The sequence below is a fragment of the Myotis daubentonii genome, chromosome 2 (genome assembly GCF_963259705.1).
Source record: "Myotis daubentonii chromosome 2, mMyoDau2.1, whole genome shotgun sequence".
Lineage (NCBI taxonomy): Eukaryota > Metazoa > Chordata > Mammalia > Chiroptera > Vespertilionidae > Myotis > Myotis daubentonii.
Genome location: NC_081841.1, coordinates 193007013 through 193033291, shown reverse-complemented (window position 1 = coordinate 193033291; position 26279 = coordinate 193007013). Strand labels below are relative to the sequence as shown.

The window sequence follows — 26279 nt, the reverse complement described above, 5'->3', positions numbered from 1 at the left end:
AATTTCATTTCCCACTTCACTCGAGCAAGGGCAAGGTCAGGCTAAGGAACCAACACAATCACCATAGAGCGGAAACTTACTCCAGGATTCAGCCTGTTCAGAGTGGCACGTGTTAACACACAATGAGACACCAATGGCTGCCAGGGGTGTTGGGGGGCGGGGGGAGGGCATTAATCTAATGACAGGGGAGTAGCAGTGACCTCCGGCTCACCCTGGGGCCTGGTCTTGGTTTTTTTCATGGACCTCTCGATCCACTTGAGGAAGTTGGTGACTTTGGTGTAGATTCCGAACTTTCCTTTCCGTGCACATCCTTCTCCCCAGCTGATGATGCCCGTGATAAAGTAGGTGTCCTTGAACCGGGTGACATGGGGACCCCCGCTGTCCCCCTGACAGGCATCCTCCAGCTTTGAGTCATAGCCGGCGCAGAACATGTTTGGGGTGATGCTGAAGGGGGTGGACAGCTTGCATGTGTTCCTGTCCACGTAGGGCACCTCCAGCATCTTGAGGGTGACGGACGTGCGGCCCATCTCGTGGATGCGCCCGAAGCCACTCACGATGCCCGATTTCTGCGTCATGAGGGTGGATTCGGCCCAGTCCTTCTCTGGCAGGCAAGCAGGGGCCACGTTCATGCGGAATTTGATGGGCGTCTTCAGCTTGAGGACGGCGATGTCACAGTTAAAGGTCTTATTGTCAAACTTGTTGTGTTTTATAATCACCTCCACCTCGTGAACCATCTCGTTGCCGTCCTCCTTCTCCGTGTTTCGATCGCCTGGAAAATAGTGAGAGCACGGCCGTGTTAGCCCACTGGGCCACGCGTTCTTGGTGGGTTACTTTCTAAAGGAGCTATTGTTTTTTCTACTTAAAAACAAAAGGTATATACTCACTAGGAAATTTGAAAAATATAAGAAATCATAAAGAGGTGAATTAAAATGACCTTCGATTTCACTATTTTTAGTCACATTTTTCTATGTACGTTCAGTTCTTCAGGGATTTCCAGTTCACTCATTTGTGTACACATATTTCTCGAGGAGTTACTGAGTGCCAGGGACAGGAGGGAGATGAAGGCCTGAGGGTCTAGACCCGCGCTGTCTAGAGGCCACCACCAGCCACAGGGGCAATGGGCACTTGAAGTGTGGCTGGTCTGAACGGAGACGTGCTGTGAGTGTCAAATTTCAGACTTAGAGTGAGAATAATATTCAAAATAGCTCATAAATACGCCTACAATGGATTACCTATTGAAACATTCTGGGCGTGTTGAGTTAAATATGATATACTAGGGGCCCGGTGCACGAAATTCGTGCACTGGGTGTGTGTGGGGGGGAGTGTTCCTCAGCCCAGCCTGCCTCCTCTCACATACTGGGAGCCCTCAGGCGTTGACCCCCATCACCCTCCAATCGCAGGATCGGCCTCTTGCCCAGGCCTGACACCTCTGGCCTAGGCGTCCGGCCCGGGCAGCGGGGACCTGCAGTGGCAGCGGGGGGGGGGGGGGGGGGCGCGCCACGATCACGCGGGCTCCGCCCCTGCCCCTGCAGGACGCCTCTGGCTGAGGCGTCTGGCCCGGGCAGCGGGGACCCGCAGCTGCAGTGGCCCCACGATCGTGGGCTTCGCTTTAGGCCCAGGCAAGGGACCCCTAGCTCCTGGGACTGCCAGCTTCGACCGTGCCCAGCTCCCATCGCTGGCTCCACCCCTACTTCCTGCTATCACTGGCCAGGGCGGAAAAGGCGCCTGATTCTCTGATCATGGCTGGGGGGCAGGGCAAAGGCGGCTCTTAGCTCCCCCCCAGCTCTTAGCTCCCCCCTGGGTTTCCAATCACTGTCAGTGGCAGGGGGCTTCTTCCTGCTTTCCCTTTCGCCTCCCTGCATTGTGCCTACATATGCAAATTAACCGCCATCTTGTTGGCAGTTAACTGCCAATCTTAGTTGGCAGTTAATTTGCATATAGCCCTGATTAGCCAATGAAAAGGGTAGCTTGTACGCCAATTACCATTTTTCTCTTTTATTAGTGTTGATTACTAAAATTATTTTCACCTGTAAACTTTTAAAATGTATAGTGGAAAAGTTAATGTAACTAGCACATTAAAATTCATGTGGCTCACATTTGTGGCTTTCATCGGGCAGCTCTAGAGTCTGGCAGGAAAGGACAGACATTACAAAATAATCCCATAGACAAAAATATAAGGGGCAGAGGGACTCGGTTCTCAGATTGTCGAAAGGGCTCTGGAGGCCTCCCCAGAGGAAAGGTCGTTGACAGGAGACCCAGCACTTGGGGCATGGAAACCAAGAGCCTCAGGGAGGACCGTGAGGGAGGAGAACTGGGCTGGATAGGACCATAGAGACCTGTCAGCTTAGAAAGACTGACTAGACCTGCCCATTTTCCTCCTACCTCCACTCTTCTCATCTTCACCCTCCTCACCTTCTTGTCTTCCTCCTCTTCTCCCTTCTTCTTCTCATCCTTCTTTCTCTCCTCCTCTTCTTCCTTTTCTTCCCCTCTTCTAGACTCTCCTCTCCTCCCCCTCGACCTTCCCCTCCTCCTTCTCTTCCCCCCTCCTTATAGCTCTCCTCTCCCTCCCCCTCCCCCTCCTCCTACTTCTCCTCTCCCTCTCTTCCTCCTCCTCCTCCTCCTCCTTATAGCTCTCCTCTCCCTCCCCCTCCTCCTCCTCCTACTTCTCCTCTCCCTCTTCCTCCTCCTCCTCCTCCTTATAGCTCTCCTCTCCCTCCCCCTCCCCCTCATCCTTCTTCTCCCCTCCCTCTCTTCCCCCTCCTCCTTAGTAATCTCCTCCCCATCCCCCCCCCTCCTCCTTTTGTCCCTTCTCTTCCTCATCTATGAAACTCCCCCCACACAACCCCAGCCTGGATTCCAGTAATTTTATCTAGTGTTTCCAACAAATTTGATCAGTTCTAATTGTCTCTGAAAATTAGGCCGTGACAGTGGGACCTGCAGGGGTGAGGGGTGTGGTGCCACTTACCTACCCTCACCTTGAATCGCTTTTCTTGGTTAAGACAGTGAGCAGCAGTGAGGATGTAGAACTCATTCAGGATGGTGCCTCCACAGAAGCCTTCATTGTTCTCCTTGATGAGATGAGCCTGCAATGAGAATGCCAGGGCCAAACAGGTTGGACTTGACTTTCTGAGAAGAGGAATTTGGAAACTGTAATTCAAGCCTTCCTATTCATTGCTTCTGCCTGGATCAGGGCATTTCCCTCCTATAGCTGGTGTGCCCACCTGAGCCTCCTCCACCCCCTCTCCTGGCCCCGACCCCCACCCTACTGCCCTTTCCAAGGAGAAAGCTGTGGCATCTTCAGACTGGAACACAGGGCCGGAACCAGCACACCTACAGTGTTCTCCTGACCACTCGGGCTATGGCCCAACATGGCCAGTCCTGTAGACCTGAGCTTGCATCACCACACCTGTCCCCCTGGCCATTCAGTCCTAGACCCTGGCACATTCTCTCTCCAAGAGGTAGCTCATGGTTGACCCCAGCCCACCTTCCCATCTCCTCCCAACCCACCACTCCCTGATTCCACAGCACGGGTGTGGGCAGCATCTCATGCCTTCTGGTCTTTGCTTTACCCACCAGGCAACAGACCCACTTATTCATTTACTCTACAGACATTTGCTGGGGCCCTACTAAGTGGCAAGTGCTAGCCACTGAGTAGAGTTGTGTCACAATTTACCTACCTTTTCCCCGCCTGGTCTACAAACTTACGCTGACAATAACTAATCTTTTATTTCTTCTGGTTTTGTCACAGCGCTCTCTAAAGTGTTATGCACAGATAAACAATTGTCACTGCGTTGAAGATCTTTATTGTCTCTGTCGCTATGAAGTAGAAGCCAGTCTGTGGACAAATGCTTGCCTACACTGGTGTGACTTGTGGCCTTAGAAGGGATCCACTATTCAAGCCAATCTCCCACAGCCCATGGAAGGCCACCGTCAAGGTTAATTTCTGTGTAATCTATGTGCCTACTTCTATAACGGGTTTTCACCCTGATTTTGGATTTGGGGGTGAGGAGTATTCCACCTGGGAGTGAGCATTGATGGGGCAAGTGAAAGTCACCACCCAAAATTCTCCTATATTTCTTTCCTCCCAAAGAACTGAGCTTGCAAATCCAGAGATGGAGCATTTTTTTCTCCCCTTTCTTATGGGAATTCCACATCCTTTAAGCAACAGTTATTGGCTGGGGATATGTGTGGGTAAATGAAACAAATAACATCAAGTTCTAAAAGAATTCTTGAAGATGTTCCTGTCTGGTATGTAGTACAGATGTTCCTTGACTTATAATGGGTAACGTCCCAATAAACCCATTGTAAGTTGAAAATGTGTAAGTAAAAAATGCGTTCAATACACCTAACCTCCTAAGTATAATAGCTTAGCCTAGCCCACCTTAAAGGTGCTCAGAATACAATAGTCAAAGACACTGTGAACTACTGGCTGCTTCCCCTCTTGATCACCTGGCTGGGCTCACTGCCAGCATCAGGAGAGAGTATCATACAGCACATGGAGAACCCGGGAAAGACCAATGTGTATCACTTATAGCATTGTAAAACTGAACCATTGTAAAAGTCGAACCATCATAAGTAAGGGGACTTCTGTAATGTTTCTTTGCCCTTTTTTTTTTGGTATAATTTATCAACTCTTAATACAACTTGGATGATGAGTGAGAGCAACCCAGTCTTTCTAAGATTGGACACCATCTGTTCTTTTTAAAGATGGAGATGGGGCTACTTGTGCCAACTGGAACCGGGAGAGCATTTATCATGAATCCCCCCTACAGACTCATCGAGGAACCGGCTGGTGAGGATCCTTCTGCCCAGTCCCCTTCCCTGTCCTCTCTGCCCTTGGAGTCCCATCTAAAACCACCCCCAGAGCTGACACCTCCAACCGGTGGGCGCTTGTCCTAGTCTTCCCAGTGGAACTTCGTTCTATATCCACTGGTACCACCTTCGTGGCCTTTATCACATCAACTTCAATTGTGGTCTTTTGGGTGGACCTCCCCTCCCTTCCCAGATCTAGATGTCCACATGTCAGAGAAATAGCTCTGATGATCTCACAGTCTACACACACAACCCCAACTCTATGCCGGACATGCAAGTTCTCCATAAATACACATGGGGTGAATGATGACTAGATGTTGAAATGTCCTGTATTGGCTCTTGATCATTCAGACAAATGCATAGCTGTCCTGTAGCTTGCAGATTAGGGTGAGCTTAGGTAACTGGCAGCTCTGGGATTTTGCTTGTAGGAGAAGCCATTTTGGCTTTGAACACTAAAAATGTATTAAGTCCAAGTTAGGATTGCCAGATAAAACAGCGGACATCCAGTTAAATTGGAACCAAATGAATTGCAAATAATTATTGGTATAATAGCATGTCCTAAGTAATATCTGGTATATACTTACATTACAAATTTTTCATTGCTTATCTGAAATTCAAATTTAAGTGGAAGTCCTGTGTTTTTATTTACTAAATCTGCCAACCTTAGTCCAAATGAACAACAAAAGGATTTTTTTTTTAACCTTTGGTAACAAATCGATGTATTTTTCTCTAAGGCAGTGGTTCTCAACCTTTTGGCCCTTTAAATACAGTTTCTCATGTTGTGACCCAATCATAAAATTATTTTTGTTGCTACTTCATAACTGTGATGTTGCTACTCTTATGAATCATAATGTAAATATCTGATATGCAGGATGGTCTTAGGCGACCCCTGTGAAAAGGTCGTTCGACCCCCAAAGGGATCACGACCCACAGGTTGAGAACTGCTGCTCTAAGGTACTCTCTGCCTCATTAGAATTTAGGTGTTTCAATAAAAAAGTTTTACCAAATTATAAATGGAACAAGGAGAGTAAATCTTTCTGCCTCCAGACGAGCAAGCAGAGACCTCACCCACAATCAGGTGAGCTGCCCTTTACCTGCTCATCCAAGGCCTAAGCTGGCACCGATCTCTCCTTCTACTGTAGGAGAGGTTTTAGGGCTCAGATCCTGAGCATGGGATGGGAATGGGCAGCAGGGGGGAGGGTGTTGGCAAGCGCCCAGTTCCTTCTCATCTCAGGTTCCTTCAGCATGGGAGTTCAGAGCCTGCTGAGGGTCCACATGTGTGCGCGGGCATCATGATCCCGGCCTTGGCCTCCATGGCTGTGCCTGCAGTGCCCAGCCAGAATGGATTGCCCATCCAGTTAACTCACTGAACGTGCTCAGCACTTACCTGCCAGGGACACTCGCCATCTTTGCAGTCCCTCCCTCCCACTATCCTGACAAGTGAGTTCTCCTCCTCTGCAGAGCTTGGCTGTGTGTTGTTCAAGTCCAGCAGATCCAAAGGGTTTGTAGTTGGATCCAGGTCTCCATCGGAAGGGTTCGTTGTGGGATCCAGGTCTTCACTGTCTTCTGGGGGATCCTTGCTGCTGTCGGCAGTCAGGGACTCCGACCTCCTCCTCCGTGCCAGAGTGAGTTTCCCACAGGGATAAGGCTCTGGAAGAAAAACCAATGGCCTGAGGCTTCAGCAAAGTGAAACCCTCTCTGCACCGCATGCACAGTTCATTAGGAGCAGGAGGCATAGGGAGGCCAGAGAGAGAGAGGCTCCGACCCCCAAGGTTACGGGTCGGGTCAGAGGGCCTGGAGAACTGCAGGTGGGGAAGCGTGAAGTGTGTGCTTGGTAACTGGGAAGGGTGTGAGGAACTCTTGGGGTGCGGAGTGCCCTGTGTCTTGATCTCGGTGGCATTACAAGGTGGACGTGACTGTCATGATGCAGGGAAAGTGCCCTTCCCATCAGTGCCCACACTGTGTGTCAGTCTCACCTACAGGACCTGCTGCAGACACTGACTCTGGGGCTGACCAGGATGCTGAAGCATTGAAGGGGATGTCTGCAAGCTACTTGGAAAATGCACCCACATACTACAGAGGCTGACAGTGGACAGAGGACACAGAAGGGCAGGCAGGCAATGAAGCAAGCAGAGAGGTTAATGGTTGATCCCAGGTAGGCACATAGGGGTGCTCACTGTCAAATCCTGTCAACCCTCCTGTGTGTGCGAACATTTTCTAATAAAATACTGTTCTTGTTTTTTTAAATTGTTCTGGGAAAAAGGGACAACATATGCAAACAACCTGAGGCATAAGAAGGAGCACTGCACAACACGGCTTTGTATGATAATGTCTAACAGGGATGACTACCCTTAAAATCACCAAGCTCAGGGGAGATGTCAGCTAATACCAGAAAGCTTCCTTTCTGTATTACTACCATCTAAGAAATTGAGGCGGAGAGAGGGGCCAACGCCAGACAGAGAAAGGGAGAGATGTGGAGGCCCATCAGAAAACAGAGGACAACCAAGATGGTGACATAGGTAAACACCTGAACTTGCTGCCTCGCACAACCACATTAAAACTACAACTAAAAGACAAAATGAATAAATCCAGAATGACATGAAGGCTGGCTGAGTGGAAATTCTACAACCAGAAGAAAAGAGAAAAGTGCACTGAGTCCGGTAGGAGGTGCAGAGGTGTGGATGTGTGGAGGTACATAGGCACGTGCGAAAGGGGCTGACAGCTGGGTATGCTGTTGCCTTATTCAACTGGGAGGGAGATACAAGCTCCTGACTGCTTTGAAATCCAGTTCTGGGAGAGAATCTGGGGACCCAGACTCATAAGGAGAGAAACTGGACTGTCTGGCATCAGGCCGGAACGTGAGGGCGGCTTTCTCGCAGAGGTGCTTGCAGCATTCATTGTTCCTGCACAGGGCAGAGGGACATATTGACCCAGGGACCTATCGGTGGAGGGCCAATGGCAACCATTGCTGTTTGCACCGCCCCATGACTCCGTGAGACCACCCTCCACCCAGTTTACAACCCCAACTAGCTGTGCAGAGGCTTTTGCATACTAATGGCCTGGCCATTCTCTGCCTAAAAACCTGTCAAACTGCAGCTGGGTCAGAGAACCCCAGAGCTTCCAAAAGGCCTAAGGCTGTCAGCAGCCTGCATTAGTTCACAGCTGTGCCTCACCTGGGCACCTCCAAACCCCTAACAAAGAGGAGGAATCTGCAGATCTCTCTGTAGCTCCTGTTGGGTGGCCTCAGGCAGTGGGTGACTTTGCACCCCCTTGGAGATCCAATAGCCAGTCTACCCAGTGGACAGAATGAGACCATCCAGACTACAACTTTTAACATCCATAAGAGACACACTTAAGTGGCAGACTCAGTGAGCGCCAAAGCCAAACTGAAGCAAGTCCTGTCCCATAAAGGTGTCTCCAGCACAGAAGTTCTCCCATTGTAGACACAACTGGTCCTCACAGCCAATTGACCTGGAGGTCAATTCCTCCCAGTGACACCAACAGCAATCAAGGCTTAACTAGAACAAGACTGTGCACACAGCCCACAAAGGGGTGCACCAAGAGTGTCCACCTCAGATAATTAGGGAGGCCGAGCCACTGGGCCTCATAGGCCACCTAGCACAGAAAGCCACTCTATCAACACAGGGAAGAAGCCAAAATGTGGAGACAAAGAAACAGGTCACAAATGAAAGAAATGGAGGAAAGCAAACTACTGGATATAGAGTTCAAAACCATGGTTATAAGGCTACTCAAGAATCTTCTAGAATCTTCTGAGAGATATAGTGAGACCCTCAAGGATATGAAAAAGGACCAATTAGAAATTAAGCATACACTGACTGAAATAAAGAATAATATACAGATGCCGAAACCTGTTTGGCTCAGTGGATGGAGCTTTGGCCTGTGGACTGAAAGGTACCAGGTTCGATTCCGGTCAAGGGCATGTACCTGGGTTGTGGGCACATCCCCGGTGGGAGATGTGCAGTAGGCGGCTGATCGAATTTTCTCTCTCATCGATTTTTCTAACTCTCTATCTCTCTCCCTTCCTCTTTGTAAAAAATCAATAAAATATATTAAAAAAAAAAAGCTTACCATTAAAAAAAAAAAAAAGAATAATATACAGAGATCCAACTAGAGGGTCCCAAGAATCCAGTCAAAGATTTGAAATATGAAGAAGCATAAAACACCCAACCGGAAGAGCAAAAGGAAAAAAGAATACAAAAATATAAAGATAGTGCAAGGAGCCGCTAAGACAACATCAAGCATAACAACATCCAAATTATAGGGGTGCCAGAAGAAGAGAGAGAGCAAGATATTCAAAACCTAGTTGAAGAAATAATGACAGAAAACTTCCCCTACCTGGTGAAAGAAATAGACTTACAAGTCCAGGAAGCTCAGAGAACCCCAAACAAAAGGAATCCAAAGGGGACCACACCAAGACACATCATAATTAAAATGCCAAGAGCAAAAGACAAAGAGAGAATCTTAAAAGCAGCAAGAGAAAGACAGTCAGTTACCTACAAGGGAGTACCCATACTGTCAGCTGATTTCTCAACAGAAACTATGCAGGCCAGAAGGGAATGGCAAGAAATATTCAAAGTGATGAATAGCAAGAACCTACAACCAAGATTACTCTACCCAGCAAAGCTATCATTTAGAATTGAAGGTCAGAGAAAGAGCTTCACAGACAAGAAAAAGCTAAAGGAGTTCACCACCACCAAACCAGCATTATATGAAATGCTGAAGGGTATTCTTTAAGAAGAGGAAGAAGAAAAAGGTAAAGATAAAAATTATGAACAACAAATAGATATCTATCAACAAGTGAATCTAAAAATCAAGTGAATAAAGTATCTGACAAACAGAATAAACTGGTGAATAGAATAAAATCAGGGGCATAGAAAGAAAGTGGACTGACAATACTCAGGGGGAATTGTGTGTGTGTGTGTGTGTGTGGGGGGGAGAGTCTGGCCCAAAATCATACACCTATGGACGAAAACAGTGGGGTTGGGGGGGGTATGGGTAGGGGGTCAGGTGGTTACCGGGTGGAGGGGAGCTATGGGAGGAAAAAGAGGAACTACTGTAATAATCAGAATAACGATTTATTTAAAAAAGAAAAAAAAAAACAGATGGCTCCTCTCTGCCTCAGTGGGTTTGCGTAAAATCAGATAAGCAGAACGTAGTTCTTTTTAGTGTTTGTGAGGGCTCCAGCAGGATCTGAAGGACCCCTCCCCACCCCCAGCAGACTTGTGCTGTGTTAGCTAGAGATAAAGAGTTCGGTGATGATATTAGTAATCAAAGTCCTTTGAAATACTGAATTAGGAAGTAGTTTACCTGACCTCCCCCCACCCCCAAATCACACTTCATTAAATTGATTTGTAATTATTCCTGGAATTTAAACAAAATTTGCATACATGTTACAGTCTACCCCCTATTGTTGAACCAGCATAAGTTTAAAAATTTCATAACCAATGGAGATGTAAATGATATTGTCTTTTACATGTTGAGAGAGTTAATGTTATTTAATTGCAGTCATTCTGGAATGTTCCTGTCTTGTGGAGTGGGCCTGGGACTTTGCATTTGTACACCCTCACCCTCACTGACCCCCCTCGAACAGTTGATGCTGAAGCTGTGGGTCAGTCAGGGAACCTGGCTTTGAAAAACAAGTTGGTGCCACTGTGAGACTGAGAGAAAAGAGTGGCGCCTCCGCACCACTGGCTCGAGGTTGGCCCTGCAGCATAGGAGGACCTTTCTACAGTGTGCGAGACCCCAGGGCCTGGCCCGTACTCAGCCCCTTAATAGGCCATGTCCCCCCGAGCTTCTAGGCCAGACTCATTGTGTCCAGCTTTAATCAAGGAAAATAATAAATAAACTTGATTAACATCGAGGCCAACACAACCTAAATTAGTTCTTTTTTGTTGTTAATCCTCACCCGAGAATATTTTTTCACTGATTTTTAGGGAGAGTGGAAGAGAGAGGGAAAGACAGAGAGAAACATCAATGTGAGAGAAACACATCAATTGGTTGCCTCCTGCACGAGCCCCAACCAGGGTCCTTACTGGGGAAGAGCCTGAAACTGAGGTACGTTCCCTTGACCAGAATCGAACCCAGGACCTTCTGGTCCACAGGCTGAAAGAAACACTATCCACTGAGCAAACCAGCTAGGGCCTAAAATAGTTCTCGAAGAGCCTCGGCTCCCCTCTTTCCAACTCTCCATCTCGTACAGTCAGGCCTGGGCTGCCCTCACCCGACTTCACTCTCATCTTGGTTCATTGGAACTCCCAGTCTCCCAAGCCTCCTGTCCTATCCAGGGGTACAAATCAGGCCTCCACACACTCATTACATAGTTAGGGTTTGCTACGAATCAGGCACTGTGCAAAGTACCCTCCATGCATTGCTCCCATAATTTTCACATTTACTAAGCAGTTAGGTAATATCATCAGCCCAATTTTCAGGCAGCTCCCAGAAACAGGGGTTTCTCTCTAAATCTGCGGCCCACCCCGGCTGCTCCAGCTGTCCTGCAATGGCCTCTCTGACTCAGGGAGCCCTGGTGGAGTGGCCCGATGCGCCCGTTACCTGTGGAGATGCAGGACTTGCCATTGTCATCCAGGATGTACCCACTGGCACAGGAACATACCACGGAGTTCTGCTCCTCTCTGCAGAACTGGTCACAGTCCCCGTTGTCCAGGCTGCAGAATTTTCGCATGGCTGTAAGGGACGCATGTTGGTTCTCAGGACAGGCTGAGGAAACTGAGGCTGCAGCTGGCCGGGAGGAGGGACAGCAGCCCCAGGGGCACATACACCCACTGTGAGCCCTGCAGCAGCCAGTGGCTAGAACAAAAGGCGGGAGCCACATGGCCCATGCACATCAGCTGGTGCAAACAGGATGGGCTGCCCAGAGCAGCTGGTGGGGTGACAGGACCATGCCTGTGCGTGTGCTCTTCTCACTGCCCAGGCTGCCTGGGGAAACCATGGTGAACAGTTAGGGCAAGAGCTGAGTATCTGCCAGGCCCCGGCACCAGCCTTCCAGGAGGTCCTTAAATAATCTGAACATGGCCAGTGAGGGCCCTGGAGGCTGGAAGGGTCTGAAGTTCAGCGCTAAGAAGGCACATGGGTCCTGACCAGCTTGGAAGGGCTGCCTGCAGGAGGGTGGGTTCCGGGCCAGGGGCTCAAGAGGAGCCTGGTGGAGTGGCCAGAGGCCCACCCACTCTGAGGCTAGAAGAGTCCCTGTGTAATAAGGGTCTCAGAGACTGGTCTGGGCCCCAGTGCGGTGGGAAGAAGAAACAAAACAGGCAGTCCACATCCTGGAGGCAGGCCAACCTGAGTGCCAAACTGGCCCTTCTGTCACTTGTGTTTCGAGGAAGTTATTTCCACCTACGGGCCTGGGATTCCTCACTTGTAAAGTGGAGGAGGCTGTGCCACCTCACAGGATAACCTCATGGGTCACAGGAATCTCTTGGCACAGTGTCAGTGTGGACCCGAGTCTCCCTGGACCTCAGATCCGCAGCTGTGCCTGAGCCAGAATCACCCACCTGCTTCCTGTGTGCACTGAACTCGACCTCCAAACTCACATCAGTGATGCTACCCTGGCCGTTTATACTCCGCATTTGGGTTTTGATGAAAAAGTAATTATAGTGCAAAGATCAGCGTTAATGAAACTTTAGAAAACATTCACCATGGCCCTGGGGTCAGAACCAAAAGGTGTGGAAGAGCAGCAGCTCTGGATTGGGATGAAACGATGCCTAGTTGATATTCCCGGCAGAGAAAATTCTGAAGTAATCTAGTTCAAGAGCACATTCCAAAGATTATAAATTAAGTAATAAAAAGAAAAGCAAATCTTTCTCTTTAGGGAAATCCGGTTTAATATTAAAACTAATTTTTATTTAAAAATTAACCAGCATATTAGGAAAACTCCTAGTGACTTTTTCAAGTAAGATTAATTAGATGTTTCAAATTTTTATAATTGGACAATCCCTAACAGTTAGTATTGGCATGTGCACTAACAAATGTGAGGTGTGGTGATTTAGAATCATTGCCCAGGACCACAAGGAATATAAGTAACAACGATGAGGGATACATTCTACTCCAAGAAGGAAGTCAATTCTCATTTCTATGTTAGTGGGCCACATGCTTCATGAATGTTCCATAGCCTTTCTCAGAGGAACGGAGAGGTGACTGTGTGTTTCACTGAACTCCAACACTGAGTGGATTGTAGGGCCATTAATTTTTGTTGTTTTCTGTGACTACAGTGGCCCTTCATAATGGAGCACAACTCGACATCAGAGGTGACATGAGATTGTTCCCTTGGACATTTTGATTTTTTCCCTCTTTCCCACATTCGATTCTTCAGGTAACTCGGACTTGAAGGCCTACCAAGAAGAGGAACTCACGTAATTCACAGTTTCTGCCTTCATATCCTTCCTGACAAGTGCAGGTGTATTCCCCGAGGCCGTCCTTACACCTGCCCTGATTCAGGCAGGGATTGCTTTCACACTGGTCACCATCTGCAAAGAAAGGGTTTGGAAACCGAAGCTTGCGGGCAATTTCCATCACCATGGAAATCACTTTGCTGTGTTGATCTTGGCACACATTTTTTCAGATAACTCGAATGAACGTGGACTTCTTCCTGTTTCCCTGTAAACAATTTCTCCTAACTGAACTACCTTTTGTGGCTCTGTGTACATGATGCTCTTATCTTACTGGAACATTGGCTGGGTTCTCCAGTTTTTGCTGAAATGTTTGACAGCATTTTTATATTAGAGTAAAGAGCTCTAGGATGGTGACTACAATGGGACCCTCTGGAAGGGTGGAAGGCATGTGAAGGTTTGACACTGGACAACAGAGATATTAGGGTTCCTGTTTCCAAATGCTCTGGGGGTAAAGTGAGAATGCAGAGACAACTGCCCAGCACCAACATGGGACTTCACATTTCTTGGTGCATTTGTACAATCTAATTTAGAGATAAGTCCAATAGTCATTTTGAGAAATTTGAATGGTGTTGCCAGAATGAAAACATTAGTCAGGATTAATGCCATTTCAAGTGGTATAAGGATTGACTAAAGATGCTACCTTATTATAGGGTCCAATCTTTCAGACTCTATTTTTTTCCTAATATACTTGGATTTTTAAAATTATCACTAAATTTGGTATTCTCAAATGAGAATATACTGATTTAAATCTATATGTAGGTGGCAACATGAGGATTAGTGTACAGTTACTATAAAAAACTATTTTACATCCCTAACTGGTTTGGCTCAGAGGATAGAGCATCGGCCTGTGGATTCAAGGGTTCCAGGTTCGATTCCAGTCAAGGGTATGTACCTTGGTTGCGGGCACATCCCCAGTGGGGGGTGTGCAGGAGGCAGCGGTTTGATGTTTTCTCTCATCAATGTTTCTAACTCTCTATCCCTCTCCCTTCCTCTCTGTAAAAATTCAATAAAATGTATTAAAAAAACTATTTTACAATAACTGTTATGAAAATGCTCAGACAGAACAAGTTAAATACATAGGATTTAAACAGGAACAGAAAGGCAATTCAGAAAGCATTTTCAAAGTTCAAACACAATTTCTCCCAACTTAAATATCCTAATGAACCCCTCTCACTTAAGGTTAAAATAGAAAACATCTCACCTTTGTATTTATTCCAGAATTCATTCTAAAAGAGAAAAAATATTTTAAAGAACATTAGGGAAAGCACAGACATTTTACACCTATAACAAATTATAACCTAGTAACTCAACTCGAATAGGATACTTTCCCAAACAGAGGTCATTTTCTGATACAAATTGCTCTAGAACTATTCAATCTAAACAGGAAACTATTTTTTAGATCTTCTGTATCTATAAAGGTACAGATAGTGGCTTCAATCACCATCTCTGTTGAATATTGAAAGTGTATTTTCAAGTGAATCTCCAAGAAATGGAGTGTACCAAAAATGCTTTGCTCTGTTTGCTACTCCAGTAAATGGTTTTTAGTTGAAAAATTTGGGTCAAAGATTCAATAAAGAAATGAATTATTGGTTAACAATCATGGTAATTTAGAAAATGATCATTGGTAATTAACTCAAATCAGGGCATCAAGAGCCTACATTCACTAAAAAAATGTTCATAGAGTAAAAAATTTTTTTTCTGTCTATAGTAGGTTAAATAGTGTCTCCCAACCCTCCAAATTCAGGTGTAAACTCACAATGTGACTTTTTTTAAAAAAATATATTTTATTGATTTTCCACAGAGAGGAAGGGAGAGAGATAGAGAGTTAGAAACATCAACGAGAGAGAAACATCGATCAGCTGCCCCCTGCCTATCCCCAACCGGGGACGTGCCCGCAACCCAGGTACATGCCCTTGACCGGAATCGAACCTGGGACCCTTCAGTCGCAGGTCGACGCTCTATCCACCAAGCCAAACCGGCTTCGGCCACAATATGACTTTTATTGGAAATAAGGTTTGTGCAGATATAAGTAAGGTATCAATTGAGGTGAGATTCTACTGGATTAGGGTGGACCCCAAATCAATGAGGGGGTCCTTATAAGAGACAGAAACGGAGACAGACACACGGAGAGAAGGCCATGTGAAGATGGAAGCAGAGATTGGAATGATGCATCTACAAGGCAAGGAATGCCAAGGATTGTTGGCAGCCACCATAAGCTAGAAGAAAGGCGTGGAACGGATTCTCCCTCAGGTCTTCCAGAAGGAACAAACCCTGGCGACACCTTAATGTCGAACCTGTGGTCTCCAGCACTGAGAGAAAAAGCATTTTACGACACCCAGTTTGTGGTTTTATTTTGCTTTATTTATTTTTTTAGTGTCTTAAGGTGGAAGCTTAGAATATCAATTTGAGACCTTTCTTCTTTTCCAATAAAAACTTTTAATGCCCTAAGTTCCCCTAGAAGCACTATGTTGTATATTTGTTTTTGTTCAGCTGAAAATATTTTCTAATTTCCTTTGAGACTTCCTTTTTGACCCACAAATTATTTAGAAGTGTGCTGTTTAATACCCAAATACTTAGAAATTCTCCTGTTACTGATTTTTGGTTGATTTCATGATGGATGGATAACATTTTATATGTCTTCAATCTTTAACATTTGTTAAGATGTGTTTTATGACACAGGATATGGTCTATCTTGTAGAAAGTTCCATGGATGCTTGGCAAGAAAGTGTATTCTGTTGTTGTTGGGAATCATACAATTATCAGTTAGATTCAGGTCGAGTGACGTATGGAGAACTGCAGGGGATACAAATGATAAACTCACAACTCTGCGGTACTTTGAATTCTCGTTTTCTTCAATGACTGCTGCTATGTACTTTTCAGGGCCCTCAAATAGCGGCTCCATGCAGTCTACCCGGGTTTTGTAGTTACATTCAGTGGGAGGGTGGAGTGTGCTTTCTCCATATTATTTGGAACCAGACTTGTTGCTAACCTTTGATCCAGTAATCCTCTTTGGAGCAGCTGCTCTTCTTAGGAGATAACCCAGAAGAAATATACATGTGCATGATTTCATAATAGTAATATGAAAACAACTTATATGGCCAAAACGGGAAAGAAGTAAATGTGTTGATACAATAGAATTTAATTTAGGTCTTTAAAATTATAAGCATGGTAGCTATATATAGAAGTAAGGAAGAGTGTTTCGAAAATGATGCTGAGTAAAAAGTAGTACCTAAACTTGGATTGGAATTACAAATATTCATTAATATTTTGTGTATGTATTTCATACACAAAACTATGCATATGTGAATTCAAAGAGCATTTGAAAGTGAAAATAGTTCTTGAAATTATGAATAACTTTTAAAAATAGACAAATCATGTATTTGGTAAGGTGTGAAAATGAATTCTCCAATGCCTCTTCTCTCTTCTGGTGGCTGAAATGAACATTGGTGGTCAAATGGATAGAAACATACACGAATCCCTTGCAGACCTTGATCTTTTGCAGAAATACAAAGATGTCTGAGTCCCACAATTTATAATGACTATTTTCTAGACTGAAGTGCCAAGTGTGTTTTCCAATGTATTAGTGGTTGCTATATTCTCCTTCCTAGCTTCAGGTTTTATGGGAGGAAATACAGTGCTTCTGTAATGTTACTGGAGACTGTGAGACACATGGTGATGCGATGCGGTTACTACCCAAGCCCCAGCCAGCTGTGGGCATTCCATGGCAGTGCAGAGCTTTTCATCTATGAACACGGCCTCCTCCTCATCAGTGCCTTTGATCTGCTCTTCCTTACACTCCTTCCTCCCTCTCTTTCTTCCTTCAAAAATTTTTTAAAAATATATTTTATTGATTTTTTACAGAGAGGAAGGGAGATAGAGAGTCACAAACATCGATGAGAGAGAAACATCGATCAGCTGCCTCCAGCACACCCCCCACCGGGGATGTGCCCGCAACCAAGGTACATGCCCTTGACCGGAATCGAACCTGGGACCCTTCAGTCTGCAGGCCAATGCTCTATCCACTGAGCCAAACTGGTCAGGGCTCCTTCAAAATTTTTAAGAGTTTATTTGAGGCAAAACTGATGGTAGTTGCCAGGAAGCAAGGTCTCAAATGCTTCTGTTTTGTTCTGTAAAAAACTGCTTGCTGCTGCATGGAACTGTCTAAGTCATAGTAGGTACTGCACACTTCCTCCTTTGTGACAAATAGCTCAAAGTGCTCAGTGAGACCCAGAGTGGTCCGTTTGGCCAAACATCTCACTATCCGTGGGTGATCACAGATGAATATGGGGTTGCTGCGACTCACTTACAGGAACTCTCTGACAAGATTATCAGAGTCTGGCTGTGGCCTGAGGTAAAGGACATTCAGTAGCTTTTGCCACACAGGTATCATTAAGAATGTTTTTTAGTTTCTTCAGTTCTGAAGAAGGTTTGTTCCTGGCAGGCTAGTTCCTCACAGGGCTTTCTCCCGTGCTTCTACCATGCTGACTCTGTAGATGGGGTGGGGTGAAGTCAGTCTGATGGGTTTGGCCTTCTGGGCCATTGGGAGGGTGGATGTGATCTTGTCTGTAATGTGCTTCACCATCCCTGACATAATCTCCACGGTTTCAGGGGATCATCATGATCTGTAGAGGCCATGTAAAATTCACAGGTGGTGAATTAGAGTCAAATCATCTGGAACTGGCATTCAATTTCACAAACTGGGACAATGCCACTGCTCACCAGCATCTTATGGCAGAGTTCTGGAGCAATTCTTATATGTAAGTTCACGTCCAGCTTATTTAGCGAGGTGATGAAAAACTTGGGCACATCTGCACTAGAGATGGCATTCATCCTAGGAATTTCAATGTCTAGGAATTCCAACTTACCAAAATCTTCTTATCCATGTGATGCTATTACTGTGGATGATAAATTTCTTCTTTACAAAGTCATTCAGGTCCAAGCCCAAGTACCTCCAATGATGTGTTTGTCTTTGAGGCCAAAGTGAGGATTAGGTGACATATATGAGAAAGGAGGCAACAGTGTGATTTTGTGGAGAATGACGCTCTGCAAACTCTTCTTCGTTTTTTTCTCTTTCTTTCTTTCTTTCTTTTTTTTTTTTCCATATGATCTCACTCATTTATGGAAAATAAAGAACAATATAAACTGTTGAACAAAAATAGATACAGAGGCAGAGAAGCATGGAACAGACCATCAAACGACAGTGGGAAGGTTGGGGCGGGTTGGGGGCGTGGAGGCGGGGGTAAGAGATCAACAGAAGGACTTGTATGCATGCATATAAGCACAACTAATGGACGCAAGACACTGGGGGGTGGGGGTGGGAAGGGGTGAGCACATGTGCGGGGGGTGGAGAATCCTTGGTGGCTTTCCCAGGACTGTGAAAATGCCTGCAAAATCTCACCACGGGGTTTCTATTTCTCCTAAAAGCCCCCTAACTATCCATAAATGCCTTTTCTTGGGAGTTTTCTCTGTCCCTTTGCCCGGTCGGCAACGTGCTTTCTCTGGTCTTCAGGACAAGTTCCAAAAGGAGGCCTGGGACACCCGGGCCGAACAGGCCGCAGCGTCCATGGCCTCAGTTTCCCCGGGCGTTACCCACCGCAGAGGTTTCACAGGGAGCAGCTTACCACTCGGCCGGCCCCAGAAGCCCCCATCTGCTTGTCACCACTGAAAATCAGTCCCTTCTGCACGATAAGGTCAGGCCTCGAGTGACGCCTAACTGACCGCAACACCTCCTTTCCTTGTCTAAGAGGCCTTTGTCCCTGCAGCCCAGGGGCGCAGCGCCCTCCCAAGTGTCGCGTGGCGGCCCCCTCCCCAGTGACCAGGCCCCTCTAAAGCCGTGACTTTCGGCCTCCACCCACAGCTGGTGTGCAAACTGCAACATGGGCCCCGCAAGGGAGCGCGTGTCCTCGGGTTGGAGAGGGTGGGACCGGCAGGGGACGGGAGGACAGACCCCCAGGGGACGGGAGGACAGACCCCCAGGGGTAGAGCCACTACCTTTTCCAGGATGTGCTTCTCCTGGAGGGGTCAGGGCAAGCGGCAGGGACACCGGCAGGGGCCAGAGAGCAGAAGAGATCCGCGGCTGTGGCCAAGGGTCCCCACGGAAAGTTCTGGAAGTTGGCTGGCTGGGCATGCGCAGAGCACAACTCGGCCACCATTGGTTGGCTGGCAGGGGCAGAGCGCCTCGGCCCCCAGTGGTTGGCTGGCGGCCCGAAGTCCCGCCCGCCGCCGGGACGCGCAGCACTGCGTGCACCCCACGCTGGCCTCTGCTCTAGGGGCCGGCTGCTGGGGCCCGGGCTCCGGGAGGAGCGGCCGGCGCCTGGGAGGCCGGCGCCGGAGAGCGCGGCCGGCATCATGAAGGAGCAGCTCCCTGCGTACCTGATGCGGCTCCCGTTCCAGACAGCATTACCAGGTTCGCTGGGCTCACAGGCCATCCCCACCTTCAGCCCTGCGCGTGCCCGATGCGCCGACCTCGGGTACCGGACCCCCGGCCGCCGCCCCTCTATTAGGGCCTTGGGCAGCCGCCTGCCTTTGGGCACTCGGGGCCCTCGCGCACCAGCTCTGAGGGGCCGAGCGCCGACGCAGCTCACCCTTCCGAGTCGGGGAGGGTCCCGCCGGGCGGCGTCCATCCCGGGGACCGCTGCGTGCGTGTGGGCCGGTGCCGAAGCAGGGAGGGGGTGTGGGGGGTGGGGGCTCGGAGGCCTTTCCCGCTCAGCCGTGCCCGCTCTCACCCCCCAGCGCTCTCCGTCCGTGTTCGCAGCCGGCGGGCGTGCTGCTCGGGCACAGTCGGGCCAGGCTTGTCCTGGGGGCGTTCCGCCCGCGGACGGACGGACGGACGGGCGGGCGGGCGGATGGACGGAGCAGCTTTCCTGCGGGTGAGGGTCGCGTGTGGTCTCCCCGGTGGCGGGGCGGGTCGCGCGGTGGGCCGAGGCCGAGGTGTGCGCTCGGGAGGATCGGCCGGCATCCCGGGCTCGCGTCTGCGGCGGTGGGATCCCCGCGTGGTTCACCCCGTGGCCAGTTCAGGTCCGGCGCCTGACCTCCACGTCCACCCTCCCTTGTCGCGCCGGGGCCCTTCCTTCGTGGGTCCACACCCACTCGCTTGCGTGCGCGACCCCTCCCGGGGTCACCGCCGACGCACCCCCAGGACCCGCCTTCTGCCGCCTGGGTGTCGCCCCGCGCCCCCCCCCCCCCCCCCCGCCTCCGCATGGGCGCGGTGCTGGGGGAGGAGGAGTTCTTGGCCCTTGGTGGCTCCCGTCCCCTCTGGCAGATCCACGTGGTGACGGGCGCTCTCCCCGGCTGGGCCCCTGCCCGACGGGACGGACATTCCTGGTGAATGGGGCCACTCTGCTAGCTCTGCCCCAGGCCCTCTCCCCTTCGTGGGGTGGCGGTGTGTGGAGGGGAAGGGCTGCGGAACCGCCCCCCCGGGGTTCCAGGCCACTCGTCTAACGCAGCGGGCACTCGGCCCGCCTCCCGCAGCGGGTGGGGGTGTCCCGCCCTCGCGCCTCCCTGCGGGGCGAGCTGGTGCTGCTCGGCCTGGGCCCTCGGTGGTGCCCCCGGAGCGCTCCGGGACGTCCCTCGGGGCCCAGGCCCAGCGGGTGGTGTCAGACCCCGTTCCCTGCGAGCCCCCGGGTCGCCGCTGCCCGGTGCCCCGGAGGTGCTTGGGGGAGTCTGTCCGGACAGGGGGGCCAGGCCATGAGCGATCCGATGGGGCGAGTCAGCGACGCCAGCAGCTGCCCATGGCTTCTGCGGGTTCCTCCTCTGCCCTCCGTGGTTGTCCGTCTGCTGGCCTCTGGCGGGGAGCCGGCTGCCGGGCTGGGGTTGGTGTCCTCAGTCTTCTTTGAAGGGTTTGCATCGCAGTAAATCAGCCTCACCAGAATAATCCTCCCTGCAGCTGCTCCACATCTCGGACCCAGTTTGAATGACAGTGAGGCGTCCGTTTCCTGCGGACCCTCCAGCAGGCTTCTCGGAGGACCCAGTCGTCAGCGTCAGCGTCAGCGTCAGCGGGAGCTGTGGAGTCTCTACCCCATCCTGAGTACCAGACCGGTGGGAGGTGCCTGCCCTGTGGTCGTCCCAGGACCATCGCCAGCCCGCTGTCCACCGCAGGGCAGGGGGCAGCCTCTTCTTGGCTGCTTTAGTCCTGAGCTGGATGCGTAGGTCCCATTCTTCGTTTTTCCAGATTCTCCTAAACTCCAATGATGTCTCCCCGAGGCAGTCTATTATCGATATAAAGAAATTCTTCTGATTTAAAATTCCTTGAATTGGCCATAACTTGCAACTTCACCTGTACTCGAAGGGCACAGAAGATGAACCTCCCGGGCTCTTCTGGCATAGAGACTACCTACCCCTTAAGGTGATGTTGGTCAGGTGGTCTGCAGGTGCAGCAAGGGAGTGGGTCTACATGGAGCCTGTGTGGTGCGGGTCTCCTCAGCACTCAGCATGTGGTGGAAGCTCAACTGTGGTCTTGCAGTGTTAATGAGGGTCCTACAGTGTGGATGGGGATCCTGCAGTGGGATGGGAGTCCTGCAGTGGGAATGGGGATCCTGCAGTGGGGATGGGAGTCCTGCAGTGGGGATGGGGATCCTGCAGTGGGGATGGGAGTCCTGCAGTGTGGATGGGGATCCTGCAGTGTGGATGGGGGTCCTGCAGTGTGGATGGGGGTCCTGCAGTGTGGGTGGGTTCTGCAGTGGGGATGGGGATCCTGCAGTGTGGGTGGGTTCTGCAGTGGGGATGGGGATCCTGCAGTGTGGGTGGGTCCTGCAGTGTGGAAGGGGGGTCCTGCAGTGTGGAAGGGGGGTCCTGCAGTGGGGATAGGGGTCCTGCAGTGCGGATGGGTGTCCTGCAGTGTAGATGGGAGTTCTGCAGTGAGGTTGGGTCCTGCAGTGTGGATGGGGGCCTGCAGTGTGGGTGGGGGTTCTGCAGTGTGGATGGCGGGTCCACTGTCGGTTGTCAGTGGTGTGGTGGTGGTGGCAGCAGCCGGGCCTACCTGTCTCTCTCGGAGCTGCTGCTTGGCCTCCTCCTCTGCTACTTTCTCTTCAGCTTTCAAGTGTCTTCAGTTCATTCTTTCCCAGTTTCCATCGTCGCCATTCACTGCCACCTCACGTCCTCATAGCAGCCATGTTTCCCCAGGGCCCTACCCAAGGTGGGTGAGGCTCATGAGCAATTTCAGGGAAGCCTTTGCTGTTGTGTGCCTGTGCGCCATAGCTCTGAAGGCTGCAACTCAGGGGACAGACGTCAAATATGGCTGTGGCCATGGACCTGGGCAAAACCCAATGGCTCCTGTGTGTGTGTGTGTGTGTGTGTGTGTGTGTGTGTGTGTGTCCGTCCCAGTCCAGGGAGGTGTTGGCCAAGGGCATGAATAATTTTAAATAAACTTGTTATGTTTTAGAATAGATTTAACAGTACCTTCAGAAGTTCTCATAATTCTTATAACCAATTTTTGGCCATACCTTCTCAGCTTCCTTCCCACAAAACAAGGAGATATGTGGTGGGCGAGGAAACAGGAATGAAAGCCTTGCAAGTGGTAGAAGGAGACAGGCTCCCCACCTTCCACCCCAGAAAGCCTCTCCTGAGCTGTTCTCTGTGGCGGAGGCCACAGCACAGAAGGGCATGGAGTGAAGGCCCAGCGTGGGCGACACTGACAGCCTTCATAGACAGGTAATGGGGCCAGACAGCATCTCCATTCAGGCCCAGCACCGTCCACAACTGGCCCTCCGTCTCACCAACCCTTACCGTCTTCTCCGTGTCCTCAAAGACTTCTCGGGCCTCTTCGTAGGAGCAAGTCTCTTCCCAACACTCTCTTTCAAGGTTTCCTTTCTTCATCTCTTCAAATAATGAATTTGCCCTCCGGACCCTGTCCAGGATGCTGTTGGCATGTTCCCGGTTGATGAACACTGGAAGACAGGGAAGCACACAAAGTACTTACCAAATTATCAGGTCTCCTCCCTGCTGCAAAAGGCTGAGAACTCCTTCCTCAGGCACCAGGCAGCTGGGAAAGAAACGCCCACCTCCCTCATGACTCCTTGAGTTACATACAGTGCCTGTTCTAGACCCCACACACCCTTTTCTGGAGACGTAGACACATCCCATCCAATCCACTACCATCCTCCCTGCACATTCACACCCAGCTTTAGGGTGGTCAATGCAAACCCCCTCTCCTGAACTCTCCCTTCTCAGAGTGGTTCCAGGCCACTGTCACCTCGCTCCTCCCAACCAGCTACTCCACTCTGCTTTGGCTCAGGCTGTGCCCCTCCACTCTCATCCTCACCCTGAGCCTCACCTACCCTGCAGGTCAGAGTTCAGTGGGGAGTTGTGATACGTTTTGATCACAATCTACAATTATAGGTGATTTATATCAAGTCCCAGGACTCCCAAACACAAACTAAAACAGAAGTTTTGCCCTAGCTGGTTTGGCTCAGTGGATAGAGCATCAGATTGTGGACCAAGGGCTCCTGAGTTTGATTCCAGTCGGGGCACATGCTTGGTTGCAGGCTCCTCCCTGGCCGGGGCTGTGGTCGGAGTGTGTGAGGGAGGCGATCAATTGATGTGTTTCTCTCACATTGATATTTCTCTCTCTTCTACTCTCTCTAAAAACCAATGGAAAAATATCCTCAGGTGATGATTAAAAAACACACACAACAAAACAAAACAACCCCAGAAGTTTCCACCCGGCTGGTGTGGCTCAGTTGGTTGGAGCATCGTCTGGGACACCAGAAGGTGACAGATTCCTAGTCAGGGCACACACTTAGGTTGTGGGTTCCGACCCTAGTCAGGGCATGTATGGAAAGCAATTAACGTTTCTTTCTCACATCGATTTTTCTCTCTTTCTCTTTCTCCCCCCCACCCCCTTTTGTTTCCTTCCTTTCTGTCTCAAATCACTAAAAACATATCCTCAGGTGAGAATTACAAAGAAAAATAACAACAGCAATAACAAAAACAAAATAGAAATTTCAAGAAATAGTATTTACTATAATTTTCTACAAAATAGTACTTATTACAAAATTTTCTACTTGATTCTGTTATTTTTCATTAAAAGCAAAACACCACTAAATTGATTTCATGACTCACTAATGAGTCGTGACCTGCTCCTGACAAGTTAAAACGTCTTGGGTCAGAGAGCCTCTGAGTCCTCCCTGTGGTCTCTATCTGCAGCTGGCTTGTCCCCACTCTCTGCCTGAGTCTTATCTCTCCCTCACTCACCACTCCTTTTCTTCTTTCCATTGTGATACAGGAGGCCCTCAGATTCTTTTCCTCGCCCTCTGCACTCCTCTCTCCTTTTTCCACCGAAGAGTTTAGAGTTTCACCATAATACTCTCCACGTTGGTATTGCTAGTCCCAACTTTCATCCCAGCTCTATGCTTTCAACTCTCTCATCGTGGTGGATATCTCCTCTCATCGCAAACTCCAAACTCCCACGTCCCAAACCAAAACACACACCCAGTACTACAGAATCTAGAAGGCCTGAGTTTCCAATACACCTTGGTCACCTACTAAATATTGGCAAATGCAAATTACAAGACATAGACTTCCTTCTTGGAGTTGTTTTAAAGAGTGTGTACACTTTCCAGTGTCCAGTGTGGCACACATTAGGTGCTCAATGAAGGTTAGCTTCATTCCTACCTCAAATCACGTTCCCTTCCAAATTTCTCATTTCTTTTTGTGACATCAGTGTTACCCCAATACCATCAGCCTCAAACTTGCTAGTATTTCTGGGCCCCTCCCCCATTACTTCGAATATCTGCTTCAATACCAAGTGCTGACTTTGAAATAAAATCCGCACAGCAGTTTCTCCCCTCTCATTCCCCTCCATGGGTTTCTTCCCTGTTCTGCTTTTCTCTTTCATTTTCTGACTTTTTACCGCTTTCTCCTCTCCTGCACACCTGGGTCGCTCCTCAGTGCTCCTGTCCTTGCACTTGACCTAGGATGCAGACAAACCTTAGGGGTGATGCCACCTCTGTTTTCTCTTCTGATTTTGCTCTGCTTCTCTCCTTTCTGAGCCCTTTCTCTTTGGACAGGCCCTGGGGCCCTGGAAGGTCCAGACACCCCCATCTGAGCCAGCCTTGGGCAGCCCCTCCCCCTGGCTGAGCCAGCCCAAGGGTGGCAACACCAGCTTCTCTCCCATTCTCGTCCCTGCCCTGCCTTGGACACTCTTCTCTGCCTGGGACTGACCCCCTCCCCACCTCTCCCCCAGCTCATGTTGGCAGAGGAAGCAGCTTCTCTCTGTCTCTACCTGCCACCTCTCCTTTCGCTCCCTCTCTTTCTTCATCTCCCCCTCTCTGTTTTCTGCCTCTCTTTCTCCCTCTGTCGCTCTCTCTGTGTGTGTGTCTGTGTTTGTCTGTCTCTGTCTTTCTGTCTGTCTGTGTTTCTCTGTCTGTCTCCCTCTTCCTCTGCCCATGTGTTTCTATCTGTCTTTATGACCTCTGACCGGCTGTCTGACTCTCCACCCATGGGGAGGCACACCTGGCCCTAAGCTACCTTGGCTGAGACCACCAAGCCCAGCTGTCTCATGTCAGCCTTTGACAGGGGACGGGCACCCACTATCTACAATGTGGAGGTTCAAGGGCATCACCCCAGCTCCCCACCCTTTCTCCTCTTCCAGGAGACCACCACTGTAGCCTGAGGTTGAGGGGTGCTTACCACTTCCCCCGGGTGACAGGAGGCTGGCCAGGGAGGCACTGAGCAGGAGGAGGCACAGCAGGCCGGCCATGGTGTGGCCTAGGACAGTGTTGCGGTTGCACTGTGATAGGCTTCCAGGGCAAGGTTCACTCACCCCAGCTCAGGGTGGAGGATTGTCCTTCTGCTTATCACAGCCTTCTGATTGGAGCCTGTGCTGGCTGTGGGTGAGGGAAAGGGGGCAGGCGAGGGACGGGGGCAGGTGACCACGCTCGGGGCAGCCTGGGGAAGTCCTGTTGGAACCTCGTCGGTAACCGTATCCAGGGGGCCTGCTTTGGGCATGGGAACTTTTTGTTCTGAGAAAGTAAAAATGGGACTTTATAGTTTACAGACATTTATGTGTGGCTCTCATTTCATCCTTACAATCATGATAGACACTAA

General features: G+C 49.5%; 1 protein-coding gene and 1 pseudogene across 1 annotated transcript; both read right to left on the bottom strand.

Moving 5' to 3' along the window:
* Positions 1-26020, bottom strand: LOC132228556 (coagulation factor X-like). Its single transcript, XM_059685162.1, has 8 exons — positions 25863-26020; positions 22959-23119; positions 14437-14461; positions 13197-13310; positions 11383-11514; positions 6200-6462; positions 2966-3083; positions 1-769 (listed from the first exon to the last, which is right to left on the bottom strand). The coding sequence occupies exons 1-8, from the start codon at positions 25930-25932 to the stop codon at positions 171-173; spliced, it is 1482 nt and encodes a 493-aa protein (XP_059541145.1). The 5' UTR covers positions 25933-26020; the 3' UTR covers positions 1-170.
* On the bottom strand, positions 15241-21694 carry LOC132225922 (lysine--tRNA ligase-like; annotated as a pseudogene).
* Positions 26021-26279: the final 259 nt, after the last annotated feature.

Bases quoted from the DNA above. Each gene is read 5' to 3' on its own strand.
- LOC132228556 (XM_059685162.1), bottom strand. From the start codon at position 25,932: ATGGCCGGCCTGCTGTGCCTCCTCCTGCTCAGTGCCTCCCTGGCCAGC. The intron at 14,462-22,958 runs GTAAGGGTTGGT...TTTCTCTTTTAG, and splicing joins TTGAGGACACGGAGAAGACG to AATGAATTCTGGAATAAATA. The intron at 11,515-13,196 runs GTGAGTTCCTCT...CGTCCCTTACAG, and splicing joins AGGCAGAAACTGTGAATTAC to CCATGCGAAAATTCTGCAGC.